At 37.8% G+C, this 20,234-nt stretch overlaps 1 protein-coding gene across 1 annotated transcript; it reads right to left on the bottom strand.

Annotated features, from left to right (window-relative positions):
- Positions 1 to 744: 744 nt before the first annotated feature.
- LOC103494913 (microtubule-associated protein TORTIFOLIA1) lies at positions 745 to 19,300 on the bottom strand. Its single transcript, XM_008456293.3, has 6 exons — positions 18,189 to 19,300; positions 17,201 to 17,392; positions 3,037 to 3,136; positions 2,217 to 2,917; positions 1,261 to 2,139; positions 745 to 1,073 (listed from the first exon to the last, which is right to left on the bottom strand). The coding sequence occupies exons 1-6, from the start codon at positions 18,900 to 18,902 to the stop codon at positions 879 to 881; spliced, it is 2,781 nt and encodes a 926-aa protein (XP_008454515.2). The 5' UTR covers positions 18,903 to 19,300; the 3' UTR covers positions 745 to 878.
- Positions 19,301 to 20,234: the final 934 nt, after the last annotated feature.

Raw genomic sequence — 20,234 nt, 5'->3', positions numbered from 1 at the left:
AAACGACGTAAAAAGAGGAGGAAAAGAAGAAAGACGATATAAAGAAATCGCAACAAAAAAAAGAAGAAAAAAAGAAGAAAAACGATAGAAAGAAATCACCCAAATCTAAACGACATAAAAAAAGAGGAAAAGAAAAAAACGATGAAAAGAAATCGTAGAGAAAAAAGAAAGACTATAGAAAAAAAATGTCAGCAAAAAAAAGAAGAAAGACGGAAGGGTAAACTTGAAATATTTAAAAAATGATTGTTATATTTATGAAATTTTTTCTAATATTTATGCAACTTTTCAATAATTAACAATTTTTTTTTTTGAAAAATATTAACAATTTCCATCAAAAATTAATTGTAATGGTGTTTTTAAATTCTTCTTAAAAGCTTAAAGACATTATTTAAAAGTTTAGGGATAATTTTGACACAAATCACAAAGTTTAGGAGTTTTTTTTTATATATTTTATCCTAATTTTATTGTAGTAACATGATTGAAGATTTTTTTATCTAATTCATTTTTTATTTATTATTTGTTATACTTGTCTTTTTGCATCTATATTATTATTCATGATTTTACAAAAAAAAAAATAGATTTTTTTTTATTTTTTTAAGAGCAATTTCTCTTTTTTTTTTAATAATAATTCAAAGCTATGTTCATTGGCATATGGATGTATCCGTGGCCAACAAGTTTGTCATTCAAATCCCTCTGCTTCTATTAAACTTAAAAGGATTGAGCAAAAAAACAGAAAACCCAAGAGAAGAAAAATGTGAACCATTTCCTAAACAAACCAATATATATCCCATTTTCAATTCATTTGAATGGGAAGAAAACTATTGCTTATACAAAAGAATTTAGTTCATCCATTCAGCAAAAGAGTTTATAAATAATATCTATTGGAGTTGTCCAATATCAATTCTCCAAGCAGAGGCCAACTGTGACAAAAGTTGGTCAGGTGAAGCACCTTCCCAATCATCAGGTGGATCCATTGTTGAAGAAGCTTCATGAAAATTTATCAATAGTTCTTTCTTCACTTCCATAGGAATCCCCACACAGTCAGGTCCATTGTCCAAAACAATTTCTACCAACTGAAACACCATTTCAAGCGTTACAAATCAGAAGGCATTTCCCATATGATCTCACAAACAAATTGGACTAATTAAGAACAAACCAGGTTTCCATAGTTTCAGTTCAGCATTCTAAATATATACAGGTCATAAAAAAGAGGGTGAAGAGTGTTGAATAACAGCTATTGCAGTCGAGTAAAAGCCATACCTGTTGAATCCAAGATAAACATATGTCAAACAAGTTCTGTTCGAGTAGAAATTGTCCCACAGCACGGAAAATCTCAATGACTATCTCATTTGAGAGCTGGTCGACTGCAGGACCAGTTCTTTCCATTAGCTTTATGAGCAAGATGTCATCTCCAGTAGAAAGAACTTCAGCATAAGCCGTGTCCATATCACCTGCCTGAAGGGCATCCATTGCATTAGTCCAAGAAGTCCATACTGGATCCCGTTCTTGACCAGCATTGTCCTCTACCAATGCTTCCGCAGTCAATTCAGGAATGGCCACTTTCGGAGTCCTAGATATTCCGTTGTCTTCCCCAGCTACCCGAATGGCTTCTAAGGTTGCTTCGTCTTTTGATGCTTGCCAAACACTTCTTGCAGATGGCCCCTCACCAAGTCTTAAAGGTCCAGCACCCTTATCCCATGCTCTTCTGTTACCACCTTGGTCGCTTTCCTGTTCTGATTTAGATGACCTATTGTCCATGCTGGCATCTAGAGATCTCTTAGATCCCATCTGCCCATTTCTCGACATGTAAGCAGGATAATCCCATGATTCATTCATATCAGGCCTCCATGCAGCACTCCTTCCTCTCATGTTTGCACCAATTCCTTCTGATTGAACAAACCTCTCTCCAAAAGAAACTCTTCCATCATTGTTTCGTCCAAACTTGGCAACCGGATAGTCTGAAAATCCGCTATACTTGCCTAGATGCCTATTAGACGATCCTTCAAATCCTAGAGGAAAGTTCCCTCTCCTACCTGATGACACGGATAAATCACGTGCCATGTCTTCAACAACTCTCTCGAGTCCACGGACTCTGTTTTCCAAAGTTATCATGCTATCATGAGAGCCTCCCATGAAATCCTGAGACATAGGAAGTACGAAATTACATTTTAAAATTAAATCGCGAGAACCCCACACAGCATATAATGAGCATGTACCTGCAACATGTTCATCAAATGCGCCTGTTGCCTCTCCAACTGCAATAGCTGCCTCTGGATAGCGGACCAACTTCCTTTGTTATTTATGAAGGCACTTTCCGATTGGGCATCCATTTTGGAGAAGTCCGAACGAGCACCAGAAGATTCCCGCTGAGATATGTCATTTTGCTCATTCACATTGTATGCTCTTGTTCGGGAGTCTCTTCCATTTATTTTCCCCTCGTGCCATTTATCTCGCTCAAAATCATCATTATCCCGCATCTTAGCCATTTGACCTCTTTCGGAGTCTCGAAACTTATTGAATGCTCTTTGAAAATCATCTGTGTTGGTGTTTTCAACACGAGTTGATCTTCCCCCAGCATTTGAATTATCTGGCTCTGATTTCTCATCGTTCGTGTTTGAAGAACTGGCATGTCTGCGAGGAAGAACCACCTCCACAGGCAAATCCCCAGACCCCCTAGTTTCGAGTTTCTGAAAGAATTCCGGGTTCAACTCTTTGTCAGTTAAAGCAGGTACTTTCTTCTTCAATATTACAGCTGCTTTATCTGAAATACTACCACATTTGGTTTTTGAAGCTGAATTCAATACAGGGATAGGTTCCTCGGATTTATCTTTGTCTAGTGACCTCCCTCCCTGAGGGGAATTTGCACTTGTCAAGTCAGACGTTTGAGACAACTCCGCTGGTTCATGGTTTTCACCGTCTGAAACATATAAAGCAAGAACATCATATTGAAATGGAACAGGAGTTGGCAGCAGAATAAATTGAGGTAATCCTCCAACCTCTAGAAGAAAGTAAAAGGGGAAAGACAACCCACTAGACCTTGAGATGCATTTTGACTTTCTGCAGCACCATCTGTTTTACCAGCAAGTTTTTTCCATAGTTGTAGTGCCTCTGTCATGCTGTCACGAACGGGTTTTATCTGTAAAACGCCATTAATATAACATGATAAATACTCTAATCTGCAAATGCAAATCCGTCATTTCTCTTCACTTGTACATAAATCAATGAGATTCAGGAAAAGCCATCCGTCCAATGAAGATCACAAACCTTGTCCTATTAATATTATCCATCATATCATTTTCAAGCTTAAACATTAAAGAAGAAAGTAAGCTTCAAACTAATTATTGAAATCGGTAACATCAAAATGTGAACATCACTGCAGAGTCCGAATCCAGCTCCATTTGCACTGGTCCACATTTCATTGAGAAGATAATGACCCAACACCATTAGAACAAATGACTCAACGTAGCATACGTCATGCTCATGCTAGAGTGCAAGATATGTTTGGCTTTCAATTCTGCATGATAATTTTTTTTCAATTTCTTATCCGTGGTGGTATCAGACCCAACCTTACAACTGCATGGGGATTCTTTTCAGGGTGTTTTTTTTTTTCCCTCTCTCTTTGTTTTTTAAATAATAATATTATTAGTTAAGGTTTTTGACTTGAGACTCAAAACCAAAACCTTGAAATATTTCAAGTTCCTACAACCACTGCCATGGCAAAAAACCATCCAAAACGTGAAACCTAAAGAGATCTGTAAATAATTCTTTTACAAACAATGAGTTCTATCATAATAGTCATGCTTTCAAACACCCTAAAAGACAGGCCATGATACAATCCAAATAGAGGCAATTTGATTGTAAAAAATATTTGAAAAAATTAGGCCAGGGCCCAATGTTTAATTTTTTGCAAAAATAGCAAAACGGCCGCCCAACCTACTTTAAAAGCAATTGAAACTAAAAGGTCTACATGGACTTGCACATGAAATTTATTGCTCGTTGATAATATGATTGTCATATGGTTACAATATGATCTACTTTTTTTTTCAATTTTAGTTGATCTTGATAGATAGTCATTTATTTACTTTATGATTATCATATGATTACCTTCTACTTTTTTTTTTCAATTTTAGTTAGCCTAAATAGTAGTCATTTAATTAACTTCTGATTATTTTAGTTAGCCTTCTAAGACAATCATTTGATTGTCATCTGATTATCTCCTACATTTTTTTTCAATTTTAGTTAGCTTTTTGAGATATTACTCATTTGAGTACTTTTTAATCGTTGCTTGATTGCATTTTTTTGTTAGAGTAATTTTTTATATTGTGGGATTGTCTTCTGATTGCCATCTAATTAGTTTCTATTCTTTGACATGTCTAATTGCTATTGATATTGATTGTTATCTATTAAAAGTAGAGACGTAGAACAAACACAAATTTACGTGGAAACCCTAGTACAGGGAGAAAAACTATAATGCTAATATTTCTCATTATTTTCTAATGAAAATAAAGGTATAAAAATATTTATAGGCAACACGAGTCTAGTTAAAACAACAAAAAATTACGGCAAAGTAAATCTAAACTATCCTTAGGCTTTCAAGATGACCCAAACCCACTATTTCTAACATTATCTAATTGCTATTGTATATTTATTTGTTATCTAATGGTTGTCTGCTTGCTATTTGATATAGATCATATATATATTTATCTGTTTCCTTAACTTCATGTGACTTCAGTTTTCTTTTACCAACACCGAATAACAAATCACCATTCTTAAGGTTTGACTTGAAAATTGGATATTTTAAGTGTAAAATCTTCATGTTTACTTACTATAATAGATAGTCATTTCTTATTGTCATATAATTATTTTATATTTTTTTCATCACTTAAAAACTCATTTCTTATTGTCATATAATTATTTTATATTTTTTTCATCACTTATAGTTTTTAATAAAAATTACAAAATAAAGTATCAATCCCATAACAATAAGATAGAAATCACAAAGTAATTCAAAATATCTAATAAAAACCACATGACCATCAAACAGAAAGATAATTATATGACAAAGTACTTCAAAATACCTAAACCCTAAACCATAAGTCCAATACCTAATATCTAATGAAAATAACATGAAAAATCAAATAGCAATCAGAAAAAAATCACAACATACTTGATATCATGCCATCAAATAAAATCACATGCCAATCAAATAGAAATTGGATAGCAATCACATGACAATCAAAATCAAAATCAAAATCACAAAGTTTCACTTTTGATAACATCTCTCCTTGCACATACCTTCGGCTTGTTGCTTTTGCTTCTGCTACCTTTGGGTTGTGAAAGGATCAATGGCAAAGTAAATATGTGCAATTTAAATCAAATAGTTTTACCCTTTTGATATTCTTAATTTTTTTATAAAAAATATTTAGTTGTTTTGACGATTAGAATTTTTCCTGTTATTTTATTTGTACTACTCACTGTCATCCAATTACCTTGTATTCATTATGACATAGTCGGCAGTACTTTCTATGAAGATGTAAGACCTCCCATATTGCATACATATAAGAGGAGGGACAGAAAAGTAATTCAGCTGGACAGGAAGGAGGAAAAAGGAAAAAAATGAGGGATCGTGCGTGTGGGACCCAGGGAGAGAGAATGTTGGAAAATACTTATATATAGCATCTTTTGGGGATTGGGGAGGTAGGTTTTATTTTGGTATAAACTTGGGAGGGCGGCTGCTGTAGCCAAAGTTACCCTAGGGTAGGCTACATGTTGGTATGCTATTTGTTATTTCTTTTCCTTGAAGTTCTTTCTTGTTTTAAGCTTATGACTGTATTTGGCAATATAAATAAATAAACCTACAGAGGATACTCTGTTTTTCTGCCAATAAGTTGGGTTATTTTAGTGTTCTTTTGGGAAACCTAACATTTGGTATCAGAGCCTCTAGAAACTGGGGGTGATCACGAGACAAATGGCTCAAAGACAGATGGAAGAAAGAGTCGAGGGTACTGAAAAGGAACTCCTGAGTATGAAAGAGATGCTGCTGGAAATGAAGAAGGCGGTAGATCGATTGGCTGACGAAATGAAGGAAAATCGTAGTTACAAAAAAAAAGAAGAATCAGGTACCACATCAGACGGTTCAGTGATGAAGTTAAAGGGGAAGATGGATGAAACCGAGCCGATAACAGAGATCAATGGAACAGTAACTGACCGGAGCAAGTACAAAAAATTGGAGATGTCGATGTTCCTTGGAGAAAACCCTGAGTCATGGGTGTACAGGGCTGAACATTTTTTTGAGATAAACAACCTGCCTGAGAGTGAAAAAGTCAAGGTAGCTGTGGTAAGTTTTGGCCAGGACGAGGTGGATTGGTACCGTTGGAGTCACAACAGGAAGAAGGTGGAGTCATGGGAAGATCTGAAGAGTAGGATGTTTGAGTTTTTTCGAGACTCGGGACAAAAGAGTTTAGGGGCAAGATTGATTAGGATTCAACAAGACGGATCCTATAATGAGTATGTCAAAAAATTCGTGACCTATTCAGCCCCACTACCCTACATGGCAGAAAGTGTGTTGGTTGATGCGTTTGTCACTGGTTTGGAACCTTCCCTACAAGCCGAGGTAATCAATAGACATCCCAAACACTTGAGGATTGTATGAGGGAAGCACAGCTAGTAAATGATCGAAATTTAGCTTTAAAGTTGTCCAAGATGGAGTTAGGAATGACAGAGTGGGAGGAAGGAGGATCATCTAAAGTCAAGAAGCTGGGAGATGTGGACAAGCCACCACCAAGGAAGACCGATTTCCAAATGAAACAGATCACCATACCTATTAAAGGTAACTTCAAGAAAGGGGAACCACCGGTGAAGAGGCTCTCGGATGCAGAATTTAGAGCAAGACTAGACCGTGGATTGTGCTTCAGATGCAATGACAAGTATTCTCCTGGTCACCGATGCAAAACCAAGGAGAAAAGAGAACTGATGTTCTTCATCATGAATGAAGAAGAAGAGGATGAAGAAGGAGACAGCCACGAGGAAGTAATCGAGGGAACCGTAGAGCTGAAGACTTTGGAACTTACCGAAGAGGCTGCAATTGAACTGAAGACCATGACTCGTTTTTCCTCAAAGGGAACGATGAAACTTAAGGGATGGATAAGGCAGAAGGAGATAGTGATACTAATTGATAGCGGGGCAACCCATAATTTCATCCATCAATCCTTGGCAGTAGATTTAAAGCTGGGAATGGAACCACACACTCAGTTCGGTTACACCATAGGAAATGGAACACGCTGTAAGGGAAAGGGGATATGTCGAAGAGTGGAAGTGAAACTTGACGAAATTACCATCATAGCAGATTTCCTAGCGGTAGAACTGGGCTCGGTCGATGCTGTCTTAGGGATGCAGTGGCTGGACACCACAGGTACTATGAAGATCCACTGGCCTTCCTTGACGATGAGCTTTTGGAACGGAGGTAGACAGATCATATTGAAAGGAGATCCTTCCCTCATCAGGGCCGAATGTTCACTAAGGACACTGGAAAAGACATGGCAAGAGGAGGATCAAGGATTTCTATTGGAATGGGCAAACATGGAAGTAGAAACTGATGATACCTACAAGACTGATGAGAAAGAGGAAGGAGATGAAGCTGATATCCCTATGATTCGGTTCTTACTACAACAGTACATAGATATCTTTACCACACCAAAGGGTCTCCCTCCAAAGAGAGATATCGACCACAGGATCTTGACACTGCCCAACCAAAAGCCGATCAATGTAAGACCATATAAATATGGACATATCCAAAAAGGGGAGATAGAGAAGTTAGTGGCTGAAATGCTGCAAGATGGTATCATCCACCCAAGCCGAAGCCCATATTCCAGCCCTGTTCTCCTGGTTAAAAAGAAAGATGGGGGGTGGCGGTTTTGTGTTGATTACCGGAAGTTGAATCAAGCTACAATCTCAGATAAGTTTCCTATCCCGGTGATTGAAGAACTATTGGATGAGCTATATGGAGCTACGGTTTTCTCTAAACTGGACCTCAAATCGGGTTACTACCAAATTAGAATGAAGGAAGAAGATATAGAGAAGACAGCGTTTCGCACCCATGAAGGCCATTATGAATTCCTAGTGATGCCTTTCGGTCTCACAAACGCACCAGCAACGTTTCAATCACTGATGAATCAGGTTTTCAAGCCTTTTCTTAGACGTTGCGTGTTGGTATTTTTTGATGATATTTTAGTATATAGCAGTGACATCACTGAACATGAGAAACACCTAGGAATGGTTTTTGCTGTGTTAAGGGATAATCAACTCTATGCCAATCACAAGAAATGTGTGTTTGCTCATTCTAGAATCCAATATTTGGGACACCAAATATCCAAGACAGGGGTAGAGGCAGATGAAGACAAAATTAGAAGTATGGTAAATTGGCCAAGACCTTCAGATGTCACTGAACTAAGAGGATTCCTGGGGCTGACTGGTTATTACCGAAGGTTTGTTAAGGGTTACAGCAACATTGCGACCCCCTTCACTAAGCTACTCCAGAAAAATGCCTTTAAATGGAATGAAGAAGCTGAAACAGCATTCGTCAGGCTGAAGGTGGCGATGACAACTATACCAGTCTTAGCACTACCCGATTGGAGTCTGCCCTTTACCATAGAAACTGACGCTTCAGGCAGCGGCTTGGGAGCAGTTTTATCGCAAAGAGGGCATCCCATAGCCTTTTATAGTCAGAAGCTCTCGCAAAGAGCCCAGGCAAAGTCGATATATGAAAGAGAATTGATGGCTGTGGTATTATCTGTACAAAGGTGGAGGCATTACCTATTGGGAAGGAAGTTTTCTATCCTCTCAGACCAGAAGGCTTTGAAGTTTCTGCTAGAACAGAGGGAAGTGCAGCCCCAATTCCAGAAATGGCTAACCAAACTCCTAGGGTATGATTTTGAAATACTCTATCAACCGGGCCAACTCAACAAAGCAACAGATGCTCTCTCAAGAGTGGAACCAAGGATAGAGCTTCATGAGATGACAACTTCGGGTATTGTCGACATCAGTGTTGTGTGTGAGGAAGTTGACAAGGATGAAGAGCTACAGAAAATTGTGGCAAAGCTGAAGAAGGAACAAGAAGTGGGAGGAAAATTCGAGTGGAAGAATGGTAGAGTACTCTACAAAGGAAGACTTGTACTACCCCGAACTTCCTCCCTTATTCCAAGATTGCTGCACACCTTCCATGATTCAGTGCTAGGAGGCCATTCGGGGTTCCTACGAACGTACAAGAGGATGAGTGGGGAACTTTATTGGCAGGGGATGAAGAATGATATCAAAAAATATGTGGATCAGTGTGAAGTATGTCAGCGGAACAAATATGAAGCTACTAAACCGGCTGGTGTTCTTCAACCCCTACCTATTCCGGACAAAATCCTGGAAGATTGGACGATGGACTTTATTGAAGGATTACCTAAGGCAGGAGGCATGAATGTAATTATGGTAGTGGTGGATCGTCTAACTAAGTATGCCTACTTCATCACTCTTAAACACCCCTTCTCGGCGAAACAGGTAGCCCTAACCTTCATTGACAAGATAGTTAGGCGCCATGGGACTCCAAATTCTATCATATCTGATAGAGACAAGATCTTCCTCAGCAATTTTTGGAGGGAACTATTCGCATCCATGGGGACCTTACTGAAAAGAAGTACAGCATTCCACCCACAGACGGATGGACGAACTGAAAGAGTGAATCAATGCTTAGAGACTTACTTGAGATGCTTTTGCAATGAGCAGCCACACAAGTGGGATCAGTTCATACCGTGGGCAGAATTATGGTACAACACTACCTTCCACGCATCTACAAAAACTACTCCTTTTGAGGCAGTTTATGGTCGTTCCCCACCCCCTTTGCTATCCTACGGGGACAAGAAAACCACTAACAATGAAGTGGAATTAATGCTGAAAGAACGTGATTCAGCTCTTAATGCCTTAAAGGAAAATTTGACATTAGCTCAAAACCGCATGAAGAAGTTTGCTGATCTAAAGAGAAGGGAACTTAAGCTAAAGGTGGGAGAGGAGGTATATCTCAAACTTAAACCTTATAGACAACGCTCCTTGACACGGAAGAAATCAGAAAAATTGGCTCCTAGATATTATGGGCCTTATAAGATCATTGAAGAAATTGGAGCTGTGGCTTACCGGCTGGACCTTCCCCCAGAGGCAGCAATACACAATGTATTCCACATTTCGCAGCTCAAACCAAAGCTGGGGGCACAGCAAGTAGTCCAGCACCAGCACCCCATGTTGACAGAAAACTTTGAATTACAGCTACAGCCAGAAAATGTCCTTGGAATCCGTTGGAATAAGGAGTTAGGGGCTAACGAGTGGTTAATCAAATGGCAAGGCCTACAGGAGAGTGATGCTACGTAGGAATCGGTTTATCAAATGAATCAACAATTCCCTTCTTTCCACCTTGAGGACAAGGTGAATGTGGAACCAAGGGGTATTGTAAGACCTCCCATATTGCATACATATAAGAGGAGGGACAGAAAAGTAATTCAGCTGGACAGGAATGAGGAAAAAGGAAAAAAATGAGGGATCGTGCGTGTGGGACCCAGGGAGAGAGAATGTTAGAAAATACTTATATATAGCATCTTTTGGGGATTGGGGAGGTAGGTTTTATTTTGGTATAAACTTGGGAGGGCGGCTGCTGTAGCCAAAGTTACCCTAGGGTAGGCTACATGTTGGTATGCTATTTGTTATTTCTTTTCCTTGAAGTTCTTTCTTGTTTTAAGCTTATGACTGTATTTGGCAATATAAATAAATAAACCTACAGAGGATACTCTGTTTTTCTGCCAATAAGTTGGGTTATTTTAGTGTTCTTTTGGGAAACCTAACAGAAGACTAGAACTCTTATTACAACTTCATAATAAACATCATAAAGCCCATCAATAAAAGGTATCTGATTCCAAAAAACCAGAACACTGCAAATAATATACCAATCCTTAACATGAAATTACAGAAAACACAATATATATTAATGTAACAATTTACCAACAACCGAAAACAAAAAAAGAAATTGAACAGAGCAAACAATAAATATGCATATCAAGGAGAATTTTCTACAATTGCATTTGGTTCAAATCTCGCCTTCCAAAAGGTCAGTAACAATTTGAACGTTTTCCAGCTTAGCCATGAAAGCAGAAAATGGAGGGTTCGTAGGCCAATGCTTTGACAATTTGGGAAGTTCTTGAATCGGTGTAGAGAGTCGAATTAAAGGACAAAAGACCCATCTTTTTTGGGAGGTTAGAGTAATAGGCGTTGTCTAATTTGTTGGGCGTTGTAACGTCAAGGTCCACGTAGTTGAAAAGAAAAAGGGCCAAAGTGATGAGGATGAGTGAGGAAGAAGAAAATGAGGAGAATAAACCCTAAATTTAGTTGAGGGGTAAGTTTGGAATAAGAAAAAATTAAAGACTCGATTTTTTATATATATAAGCAACGTGGTTTGAGTTCTCAAAATAGTCATATTTGCAATATTTGAAAAGGTGATGACATGGATGCTAAATCCTATATTTAATTTGCTATGCAATACAATTTCCCATCCAAATAATTCAACTTTATCTTTATAAACAGCAATCAAGCAGCCACTAACAGATGCTCAAGAGCTTCAACTGCTTCAATTCTCTCATCAGCCAGAAAGGTTTGACATGAACTCATATAAAGCTTACAGCAGGAGAAAATGAACTTCAAGTATCCCGTCTAAAAAGGGAAGTCTTAAAGTCAAAGCTTAACCTAACAAGGCAGCTAAAGAAGATATAATCGAGACAGAAAATCAGGAATGAAAATTCTATCTTCTCTCTCCTCTCCCCTTCCTTCCTTCCTTCCTTTAGTCCCTAACCACACTCTGGCCCTTTTTCTCTTCCGGCATTCTATTCTTCTTCTCCAGTGTGCCCCTAGAGCCTGTTTTTCTCCTCCATCCCTGCTTAAGTGGCAGTTTGGTTTTGGAAATAATGGAAGTAGAAGGCTGCAAAGTAGTGAATGCCCTTTACTGTATTTGGTTCAACAAGGAATATTTTCATATTGGGTTCAACTAGGAATATTTTCATATTGAAGACGTGGAATCCCGGAAGATCTTGACGTTGTCAAACACTCAACTTAGATGGTTCTTGAAGGCTATTTTTTAATTCTTGCATGGCCCTGAGAATGGTTTTCTTTTTCGAAATGGTTTTGATGAGTTTGGAAGTACAAGGCTCTTAAATTTTTTGTCAAAAGCAGGTTAGGTGATGAGATGTGAAGCCTGGAAGAGGAACAGAGAACAGTCCTTCATCCATATTTTTTCAGGGACCTCTCGACGGGGATGGAAATACTTTCACAAAATGTTGGAAAGTTTCTTGATGAAGAATGATTATTTGATTTGGTACAGAAAACATCTCCAAACCTCCTCGCAGCTTCCCTTTGAGTCACTAAGGGCAAGTTATGCTAAAATGGTGAAGCTTAATGGATCCTCTACCTAGAAGTTGGTTAAACAGAACAATCCTTCTTCTGTTCCGACCTCAGAATTTTAGAGTGCAACTCAGTATTGGGTGATAAAAAATCGGAAGTTTTTAAAAGAAGACTTCAATAATCTATAGATTATTTCAAGATTATTTGCGTTTGATGATTGGAAGGAAATTAGAAAAACCTTGGAAGATCCTTTTCATTCAAAAATAATCATCAATCCATTGTTCACAGAGAATACTTTGATTAAATTGGATGAAGGTTCTCTAGAAGAGTTCCTTGAAAAAGAAAAGTTATGGCAAGTAATGGGTACTTTTCATTTAAATTTTGAGACATGGAGCAAAAGTAAACACAGCTGACCATCTATTAATGAAGGCTACAGAGAATGGATTAAAATAAAAAACCTCCCTCATGATTATTGGAGCAACCAAACGTTCAAAGTTATAGGAGATCATTTTGGAGGTCTGGAAAATATTGCTACTGAAACGCTCAATTTAGAGATGTTTCCGAAGCAAAGATTCAAGTAAAAAGAAACCATTGTGGCTTCATACCAGCAACATTTGAAATAACAGACTTCAACCGAGGGATTTTTTTCCTAGACTTTGGTGATTTTGAAATGATCGAGCCCCCTCCATTAACCAAGGGTCGTTTATCATTAGAGGATTCTTTAAACCCACTTGACTTGATGAGATTAAATCAAGCTTTGAAAGATGAAGGAGACGTTGAATATTCATTCTTCCCAAAGGGGGTGGAATATCTAAGATCAATCCAAAAACTTCCTTCATGTACAAGAAACCTCTTTAAATCTTTGAAACAAGGTGCTCGCCAGAATTTTGCCTTGCAAGCACCAGTATCGATTACCTCCATTGAAGCAACGGTAAATTTAAATTTGGAATCCAAGGAAAGTAGTGTGAACACGTCTACGGGATATGAAGAGCCACATTTAAGGAGGAGAGAGATTAAGAATTTCAGTTTTGAAAGGAACAAGACAGAGGAATTTGAAGAGGATCTTTTAATGAAGAAAGAGAAACTTTCACCTGTGCCTTCTTTTCTAGCTAGAAAGTCACTTCAACCAACCTGTCCTTTTGATGATCCACTCTCCTCAAACCCTTTGAACAAAAAGTTAATCTCTCAAACTAATTCGCCTGGTATTTTTTTAAAGCGAGAATTTTTACTCCCCTTGTCAACGGCAAATCCTCAACAAAATCATCTCAACCCTTCATCTTCAATTTCCTCTCTTCTTCTCTTTATTCCTCAGCAAAGTCATATTCCAAAGAAAATTCGAAAAGAAAGAAATGTCCTAAGTTCTTCCCTCACTCATCCGAAAGAAAAAACCAAATGAAGATTTCAGCAAAGCGATCCTTAAAAGCCCAGTAATTGAAGATCAAGTACCTGATTTGCTAGAGAAAAAACGTACCCATTCTCAATCATCAGCACATTCCAGTAGCTACAAGCTGTCTTTAGAAGCTAATCCAGATTTATTGAAAGTAAGTTGCACCCAAACTCAAGCCCTAGCCTATTCATCTAAGTCAGCTTCTCATCATCCTCACCTATCCAGCTTAAGTACTCTTAATTCTTTATGCCTAATTCGAAGGTAAAATTTTTTAGGAGCTCTCCAAGCAAAACCCCTCTCATTCACTCCAGCAAGAAGGGCAAGTCTTCTTTCGACTCTCCTTTCAGCATTAGCAATGAGGAAGTGCTGAGGAAAGGTACCAAGTCTTGTGCTAAATATTCTATTTGTAACTATGTCTCCTATGATAATTTCTCTTCACAGTCCAGAGCTTTCACAGCAAACTTTGATTCTACCATCATACTGAAAAATATACACACTAATTTAAAGTGTTCTGAATGAAAGAATGTTGTCATGGAAGAGTTGAAAGCACTTGAAAAGAATAAAACTTGTCCCAAGGGACATAAAATTATGGGATGCAAATGGGTGTTCACTCTCAAATACAAAGCATATGGAACACTTGACAAACACAAGGCAAGGTTAATTGCAAAAGAATTTACTCAAACATATGGGGATTGAATATTTATAAACTTTTTCTCCAGTTGCTAAGTTGAATACTGTTAGAGTCCTGTTATATGTTGCTGTAAACAAAGATTGACCTCTATACTAGCTAGATGTTAAGAATGCTTGTCTAAATGGAGACCTTGCGGAGGAAGTCTATATGAGCCCTCGCCTAGATTTGAAGCCCAATTTGGTCAACAGGTATGCAAACTTCAGAATCCTAATATGGTCTGAAACAGTCGCCTAAAGCATGGTTTGACAAGTTCACTACCTTTGTCAACTCCCAATGGTACAGTCAAGGGCATTCTGATCATACTTTGTTTACAAAGGTTTCCAAGATTGGAAAAATTGCAGTTTTGATAGTGTATGTTGATGACATTGTTTTATCTAGAGAAGATCAGGCAGAAATCGATCAACTAAAGTAGGAAATGGGTGATGAATTTGAAATCAAGGATTAAGGAAATATATTTCCTAGGAAGGGGAGTGGTCAAATCTAAAGAAGACATCTCCATATCTCAAAGAAAATACACCCTTGATTTGCTGACCGAGACAGGTATGTTGGGATGTCGTCCTGCTGATACTCCTATTGAATTCAAGAAACTCTGGTGATCAAGCTCTAGTTGATAAAGAACAATATCAACACCATGTGGTTAAATTGATTTACTTATCTAATACTTGTCTTGATATTTCCTTTGTTGTTAGTGTTGTCAGCCAGTTTATACAGGCTCCCAATGAGGAGCACATGGAAGTTGTCGATAGAATCCTAAGATACTTGAAAACGACACTTGGTAAAGGGTTAATGTTCAGAAAGACAGACATAAAAATCATTGAGGCCTATTCTAACTCAAACTTGGCAGGATCTATTGTTGACAGGAAATCTACCTCTGCTTCCTGTGCTTTTGTATGGAGCATTCTTGTAACTTGGAGAAGTAAGAAACAAAGTTTCATGGCTAGAAGCAGTGCTGAGGCCGAATACTGGGCTATGAGTTTGAGGATATGTGAGAAAATTTGGCTCCAAAAAGTCTTGTCTAATCCTCATCATGAGTGTGAGACACCAACGAAGCTATTATGTGATAACAAAGCCATCATTAGCATTGCTAACAATCCAGTTCAACATGATAGAACCAAACATGTTGAGATAGATCGACATTTCATCAAAGGAAGACTTGACAATAGGAGCATATGCATTCCGTACATTCTTTCAAGCCAACGGTTGTTGATGTTCTCACCATGGGGCTTCTTAAGTTGGGCCTCACTGATATTTACATCTCAACTTGAGGGGGAGTGTTAGAGTTAGTGGGCTTGGCCCACAGGGAGATTATGGGAGATTTACCTAAATATCTTTCCTTTCTTATCTCATTGTGTTATTCTATTTATTCTCCCCTCTTGTACCTATTGTAATTATTATAAAATAATAAGAACAAAAATATTGTGGTTTTTCTCTTGGTACTTGGGTTTCCACATAAGTTGGTGTTTCGTTGGTTTATCGCTTTCAATAGGTTCCTTATAAGAGAGATCTTCGTTTTGCTTTGTATTTCGATTACTTTGGTCCGGTTCTAATTAGCTTAAATTTTTCGGTTGGTATTCACTTATTAGCTTGTCATTTCTTTTTTTTTTTCCTAACTTTAGCTTTTGTTGTAGTCGTTGACTAAATTCTTTTTCATTCTCTTGCTCTAAATCTAACACTCTTGTACTTTGAGCCTAAGTCTCATTTATTAATAACAAAAAAAAGGCTTGTTTCCATTTTAAAAAAAAAAACCAACAAGGCTGCTATGTTGCACGAAGAAACCAATAAAATTCTTTTAGACTTCCAAGACTAGAGTTTTGAAACCCTTTTCTTATTCTTAGTTCTCCATTTGGTAGCATAATTTCCTTCATTGCGAATTTGCTTATAAAGGGTGATCTCTCTTATTTGGTATCCTTGGGATTGATTGCCACATTTCAAAGAAAAATCGATGGCTGGATGCTGAGTTGGATTAATGGGAATTCTTTGGTGCCGGAGGAAATATTATTTGGAAATGTGCCTCGCGGGCCTTTTGTGGTGCATTTGGAAAGAAAGAAATAGTAGAAATATTGAAGATAAACCTTTTCCTTTGATTCTTTTTGGACCGTGCTCAGCATACAGCTTCGTGGTGGTGCAACAATTACACCAAATTCTTTTGTAATTACAGCTTTTCAGTGATTTTAAACAACTGGAAGGATCTCTTATAGTTGTGATTGTGGGGGGTTGTCTCAACCTCGCTCTCAGGCTGTCCTCTTTTGTTGATTATATGAATATATATATATATATAAATATATATATATATAGATATATTTATATATATATAGATATATATATATTCCTGTTTCTCATCCAAAAGAAAAAAAGAAATTTAATCCATTATAGTATGTTAGAAACGGTTTCATAAACCTTCTTTCTTCTATTCATTGATACCTGAATTTCCTTAAACCCTTTACATTCACCTAGTTCAATCTTAGATTCTCCTCTGCTAGTTTGATTAAACGTACACAGATGGCAATGGCATTACCATTGAAGGCCAACTGTTTGAAGTGGGCAAGTAGCCTAGCAAGTTTATAAGTAAAAAGTCGGTAATTCATCTTGCACCAAGATTCTTATCTAAGTTCTCGAATGTGCTGCTAGGAAACACACACATAGACAAAAACAGGAGCAGGGCAAATGAGATGCTTCGTAAAGGAAATATGAAAGCAAAAGACTACCTTGTCAAAACGGCAAGCCTCGAGTACTGCCAAAGTGGAAGCACCTCCATCTGTGATGAAATTGCTTGAATGCAATGCTAATGCACTTAGTGCATCAGCTGCTGCCTTGCGTGTTCCCCAGTCACTGCTCCCAAGTAACTCATGAATACTTGGTAGCAAATTTTCCAAACTCTGTTGTCCAATAGCACCAACCTAAAACAAGTTCCACGAATCTTGGTCTGGTTATAAATTGTTATTGGTTTCAAATGAAAACTAAACAATCTGTCATATGTACATCTTTTCAAGTAATTTTATTATGCCTCTTTAGTTAGAGGATTGGCATTGTCTTCTTCTATTCTTGAAAATATTTTCATCTTTTCTTTTTCTCTCTTAAACATATTGATAGTTTGATCGTCTGTTCACAACGATGTATCAGATGTTGATACTGAACTCAACTTGGTTTCTAAAGAGCAATTCACCAATTTGTTATCTGTCCCACAGTCTTTTTATGTATTCAAGTAAGCAACTGGGCATTCGACCAAACCATCCTCTTATTCTTCCTACATTGTCACAGAAAGAGGCAGATTTACACCCAAATTTCTATATCATGTTTTTATAATTACAATATACAATTATACTTCTCAAAATTTTATAGTAGAACTCGCTTCACCTAGACAACTTCCTTTTGCACCTATCATCTTCAGCCAAACAAGATAACTATGGGCTTTGAGTACAGTTCTTACCATAAAAAAGACTCGCCTGAAATCTAAAGAAGATAAAAAAAAAAAAAAAAAAAAAAAAAAAAAAAAAAGGCCTAATAACGAAGTTTTCATGCTCTCTCTTCAACACCGAGGATTTCGGAAGAAATGCTGGATTTCAGAGATCCTTCGAGTGTTTCATAATCCGCTAAATGTCATTAGTTATTCGTGGATCTAAACTTACATTCCATAGCCATACCATGATGAAAAATAAATTGAAATAGCAAGAACAAACACAGAGTAAAACGAACCTGTGATAAATTGGATACCACAGGGAGGAGTGAAGCCTTTGCCAAAAAGTTTGGATTGTTGAGCAACTTACAGATCCTGGGACAAAGCTTCTGAAAGGCCATGATGGGTGGGCTGGCCGCACACTCCACCATCTTAGCCATACACAATGCAGCCCCAGATTGAACGCCCTTGTTCTGTTCTCCCATTGCCTCAAACAGTGGCTTAACAAACAATGCTACCACAGACCCAAGACCTCCATTGTCACCACCGCCAGAATTATCCCCTTTCAAGTACTGCGCCGACAATGCACCAATGGCATCTCTACACGAATCCTTCACCCCAGAATCAGAATCCTTAACCCTTCTTATGATGTGGGCTATAATTTTAGTTAAATGGGTTGAAGTAGAATCACTATGGGAAGCACAAACAACAGTTAGAAGCCGCAATGACTCTTTCTTCACAGCGGGTTTTGGGTCAGCAGAGGAGTCGTAGAGGCAATTGAGGAGCATAGGAATGGCTTCCGGGGAAATGGACTGGATAATTTTCTCCAGGTCGTCAATGGCGATCTGTTGGGTGTCTCGATCGGCAAGCTTAGAGAGAGCGGTAAGAATCCTTTGTTTGAGTTCAACCATGGCGAGATGGGAAGATAGAGAAGAAGCCGAGGATCTGGATGTGGGTGGCGATTGATTTGGGGGTTTTGAAGGTCTCGACGATTTGGGTGCTTGAGAACTCATTCTGGACAAACCCAACGGCGGAGACAGGATTCAGAGCTTCAATGAAGGTCAAGGAACAAAAATGCAGCTGAAGAAGGAAGGTGGAAAGCTTGAGAGAGACAGAAATGGAAGGAGGGTGGGGAAGAAGTAAGAAACAAGTCTTGTGGGTCAGCAATCAAAGTTGAAATGAGGGCTAAAATCACGAAGCTTTTTGCGAATTGAAAGCAAAACGAGACCTGTATGACTGTTTTAACTGTTTCTCCATCCCTTTTTATTCTGCAAGATTCCAGGATTTTGTTTCTAGGAATTTGGATAATTCTACGAGGCCCATTATAGCCATAAGAAGTCATAGCATTGTTCCTTCCTTGAGAAATGGAGTTGTGAATAATGAGGGTGTTAATTGAGAAAGAAGAAGCACAATGGAATCACTTAGAAAGTGGACACCACGTTCATGTTCCTAAATATTTGTACAAACTTCGTACAATTCTTTGGATAATAATCTATTTACAACAATTAGACTTCGAGGGAATGAAAGTGGAGGATCTAGGCTCCTAGCCTCATGAGCTACAAGGTTAAATGGATGGATTGATATTTTGAATTCGACCACTAACAAAAATTATTCAAGTATAAGGTTTGGTTTTTCTTACGTCCAAATATGAGTTAAAAAAGTAGTTTAGGGACATATGTACTGAAAAACAATCTTGAAATTCAACCACACCCTAAAACTATCCTATCTTTTCTACCCCAAAACGTACTTAGAGTCAATTAATAAGGATAAAGCATATTCAATTATAAAGTTCTACAATCTTATCCATTAATAAAACTAAACATCAACCTAAATTTATAAGGAATTCAACCAACACCCTAAAAACTAATGAGTCTAGCAACTCATGACGTTCGAAGACATATTTTCATATAAAATTGAAATCATAAAGCTAAAAGAAAAGTAAGAAACATATAAGACACTCTCGTACGCTCCTTCTTTGATGGGACACATCAATCTCCACTCGAACAACATTCCATCAAAATAATCCTCACAATCTCTAAATTTTTAGGGCAAGAACACACTCTTTTTAGGTTTGAATTGTGTGGTGAACTTCAAATGTTGAGGGTTTAAGAGCATCCATATAAATAGAGAAATCAAACTTGTCCAAAAAGAAATTTTCAACAATATTTCAAAGAAAGCAAGCATCATGACGCTCTACGGAAGTGTCAAAGCGCTCTTCACTTGAAGGTCCATCTCCCATGCTGAAACATGTGTTGCGCATCAATGGGGCACAAGGAACTTTCCTAGTGTTGCGGTGCTTTAAGCGTTACGGTACTTTATCTTTTTTATTATTATTATTTATTTCC

Source organism: Cucumis melo, chromosome 4 (genome assembly GCF_025177605.1).
Source record: "Cucumis melo cultivar AY chromosome 4, USDA_Cmelo_AY_1.0, whole genome shotgun sequence".
Lineage (NCBI taxonomy): Eukaryota > Viridiplantae > Streptophyta > Magnoliopsida > Cucurbitales > Cucurbitaceae > Cucumis > Cucumis melo.
Note: the sequence above shows the minus strand (reverse complement) of the source record. Positions and strands in the feature narration are given on the sequence as shown.

What these genes read in the sequence shown, in the direction of transcription:
- LOC103494913 (XM_008456293.3), bottom strand. Translation starts at nt 18,902, where the DNA reads ATGAGTTCTCAAGCACCCAAATCGTCGAGACCTTCAAAACCCCCAAAT. An exon ending in TGGTATCCAATTTATCACAG is followed by an intron (nt 17,393 to 18,188) that starts GTTCGTTTTACT and finishes AACTTGTTTTAG; the next exon opens with GTTGGTGCTATTGGACAACA. An exon ending in ATTTGATGAACATGTTGCAG is followed by an intron (nt 2,140 to 2,216) that starts GTACATGCTCAT and finishes CCTATGTCTCAG; the next exon opens with GATTTCATGGGAGGCTCTCA.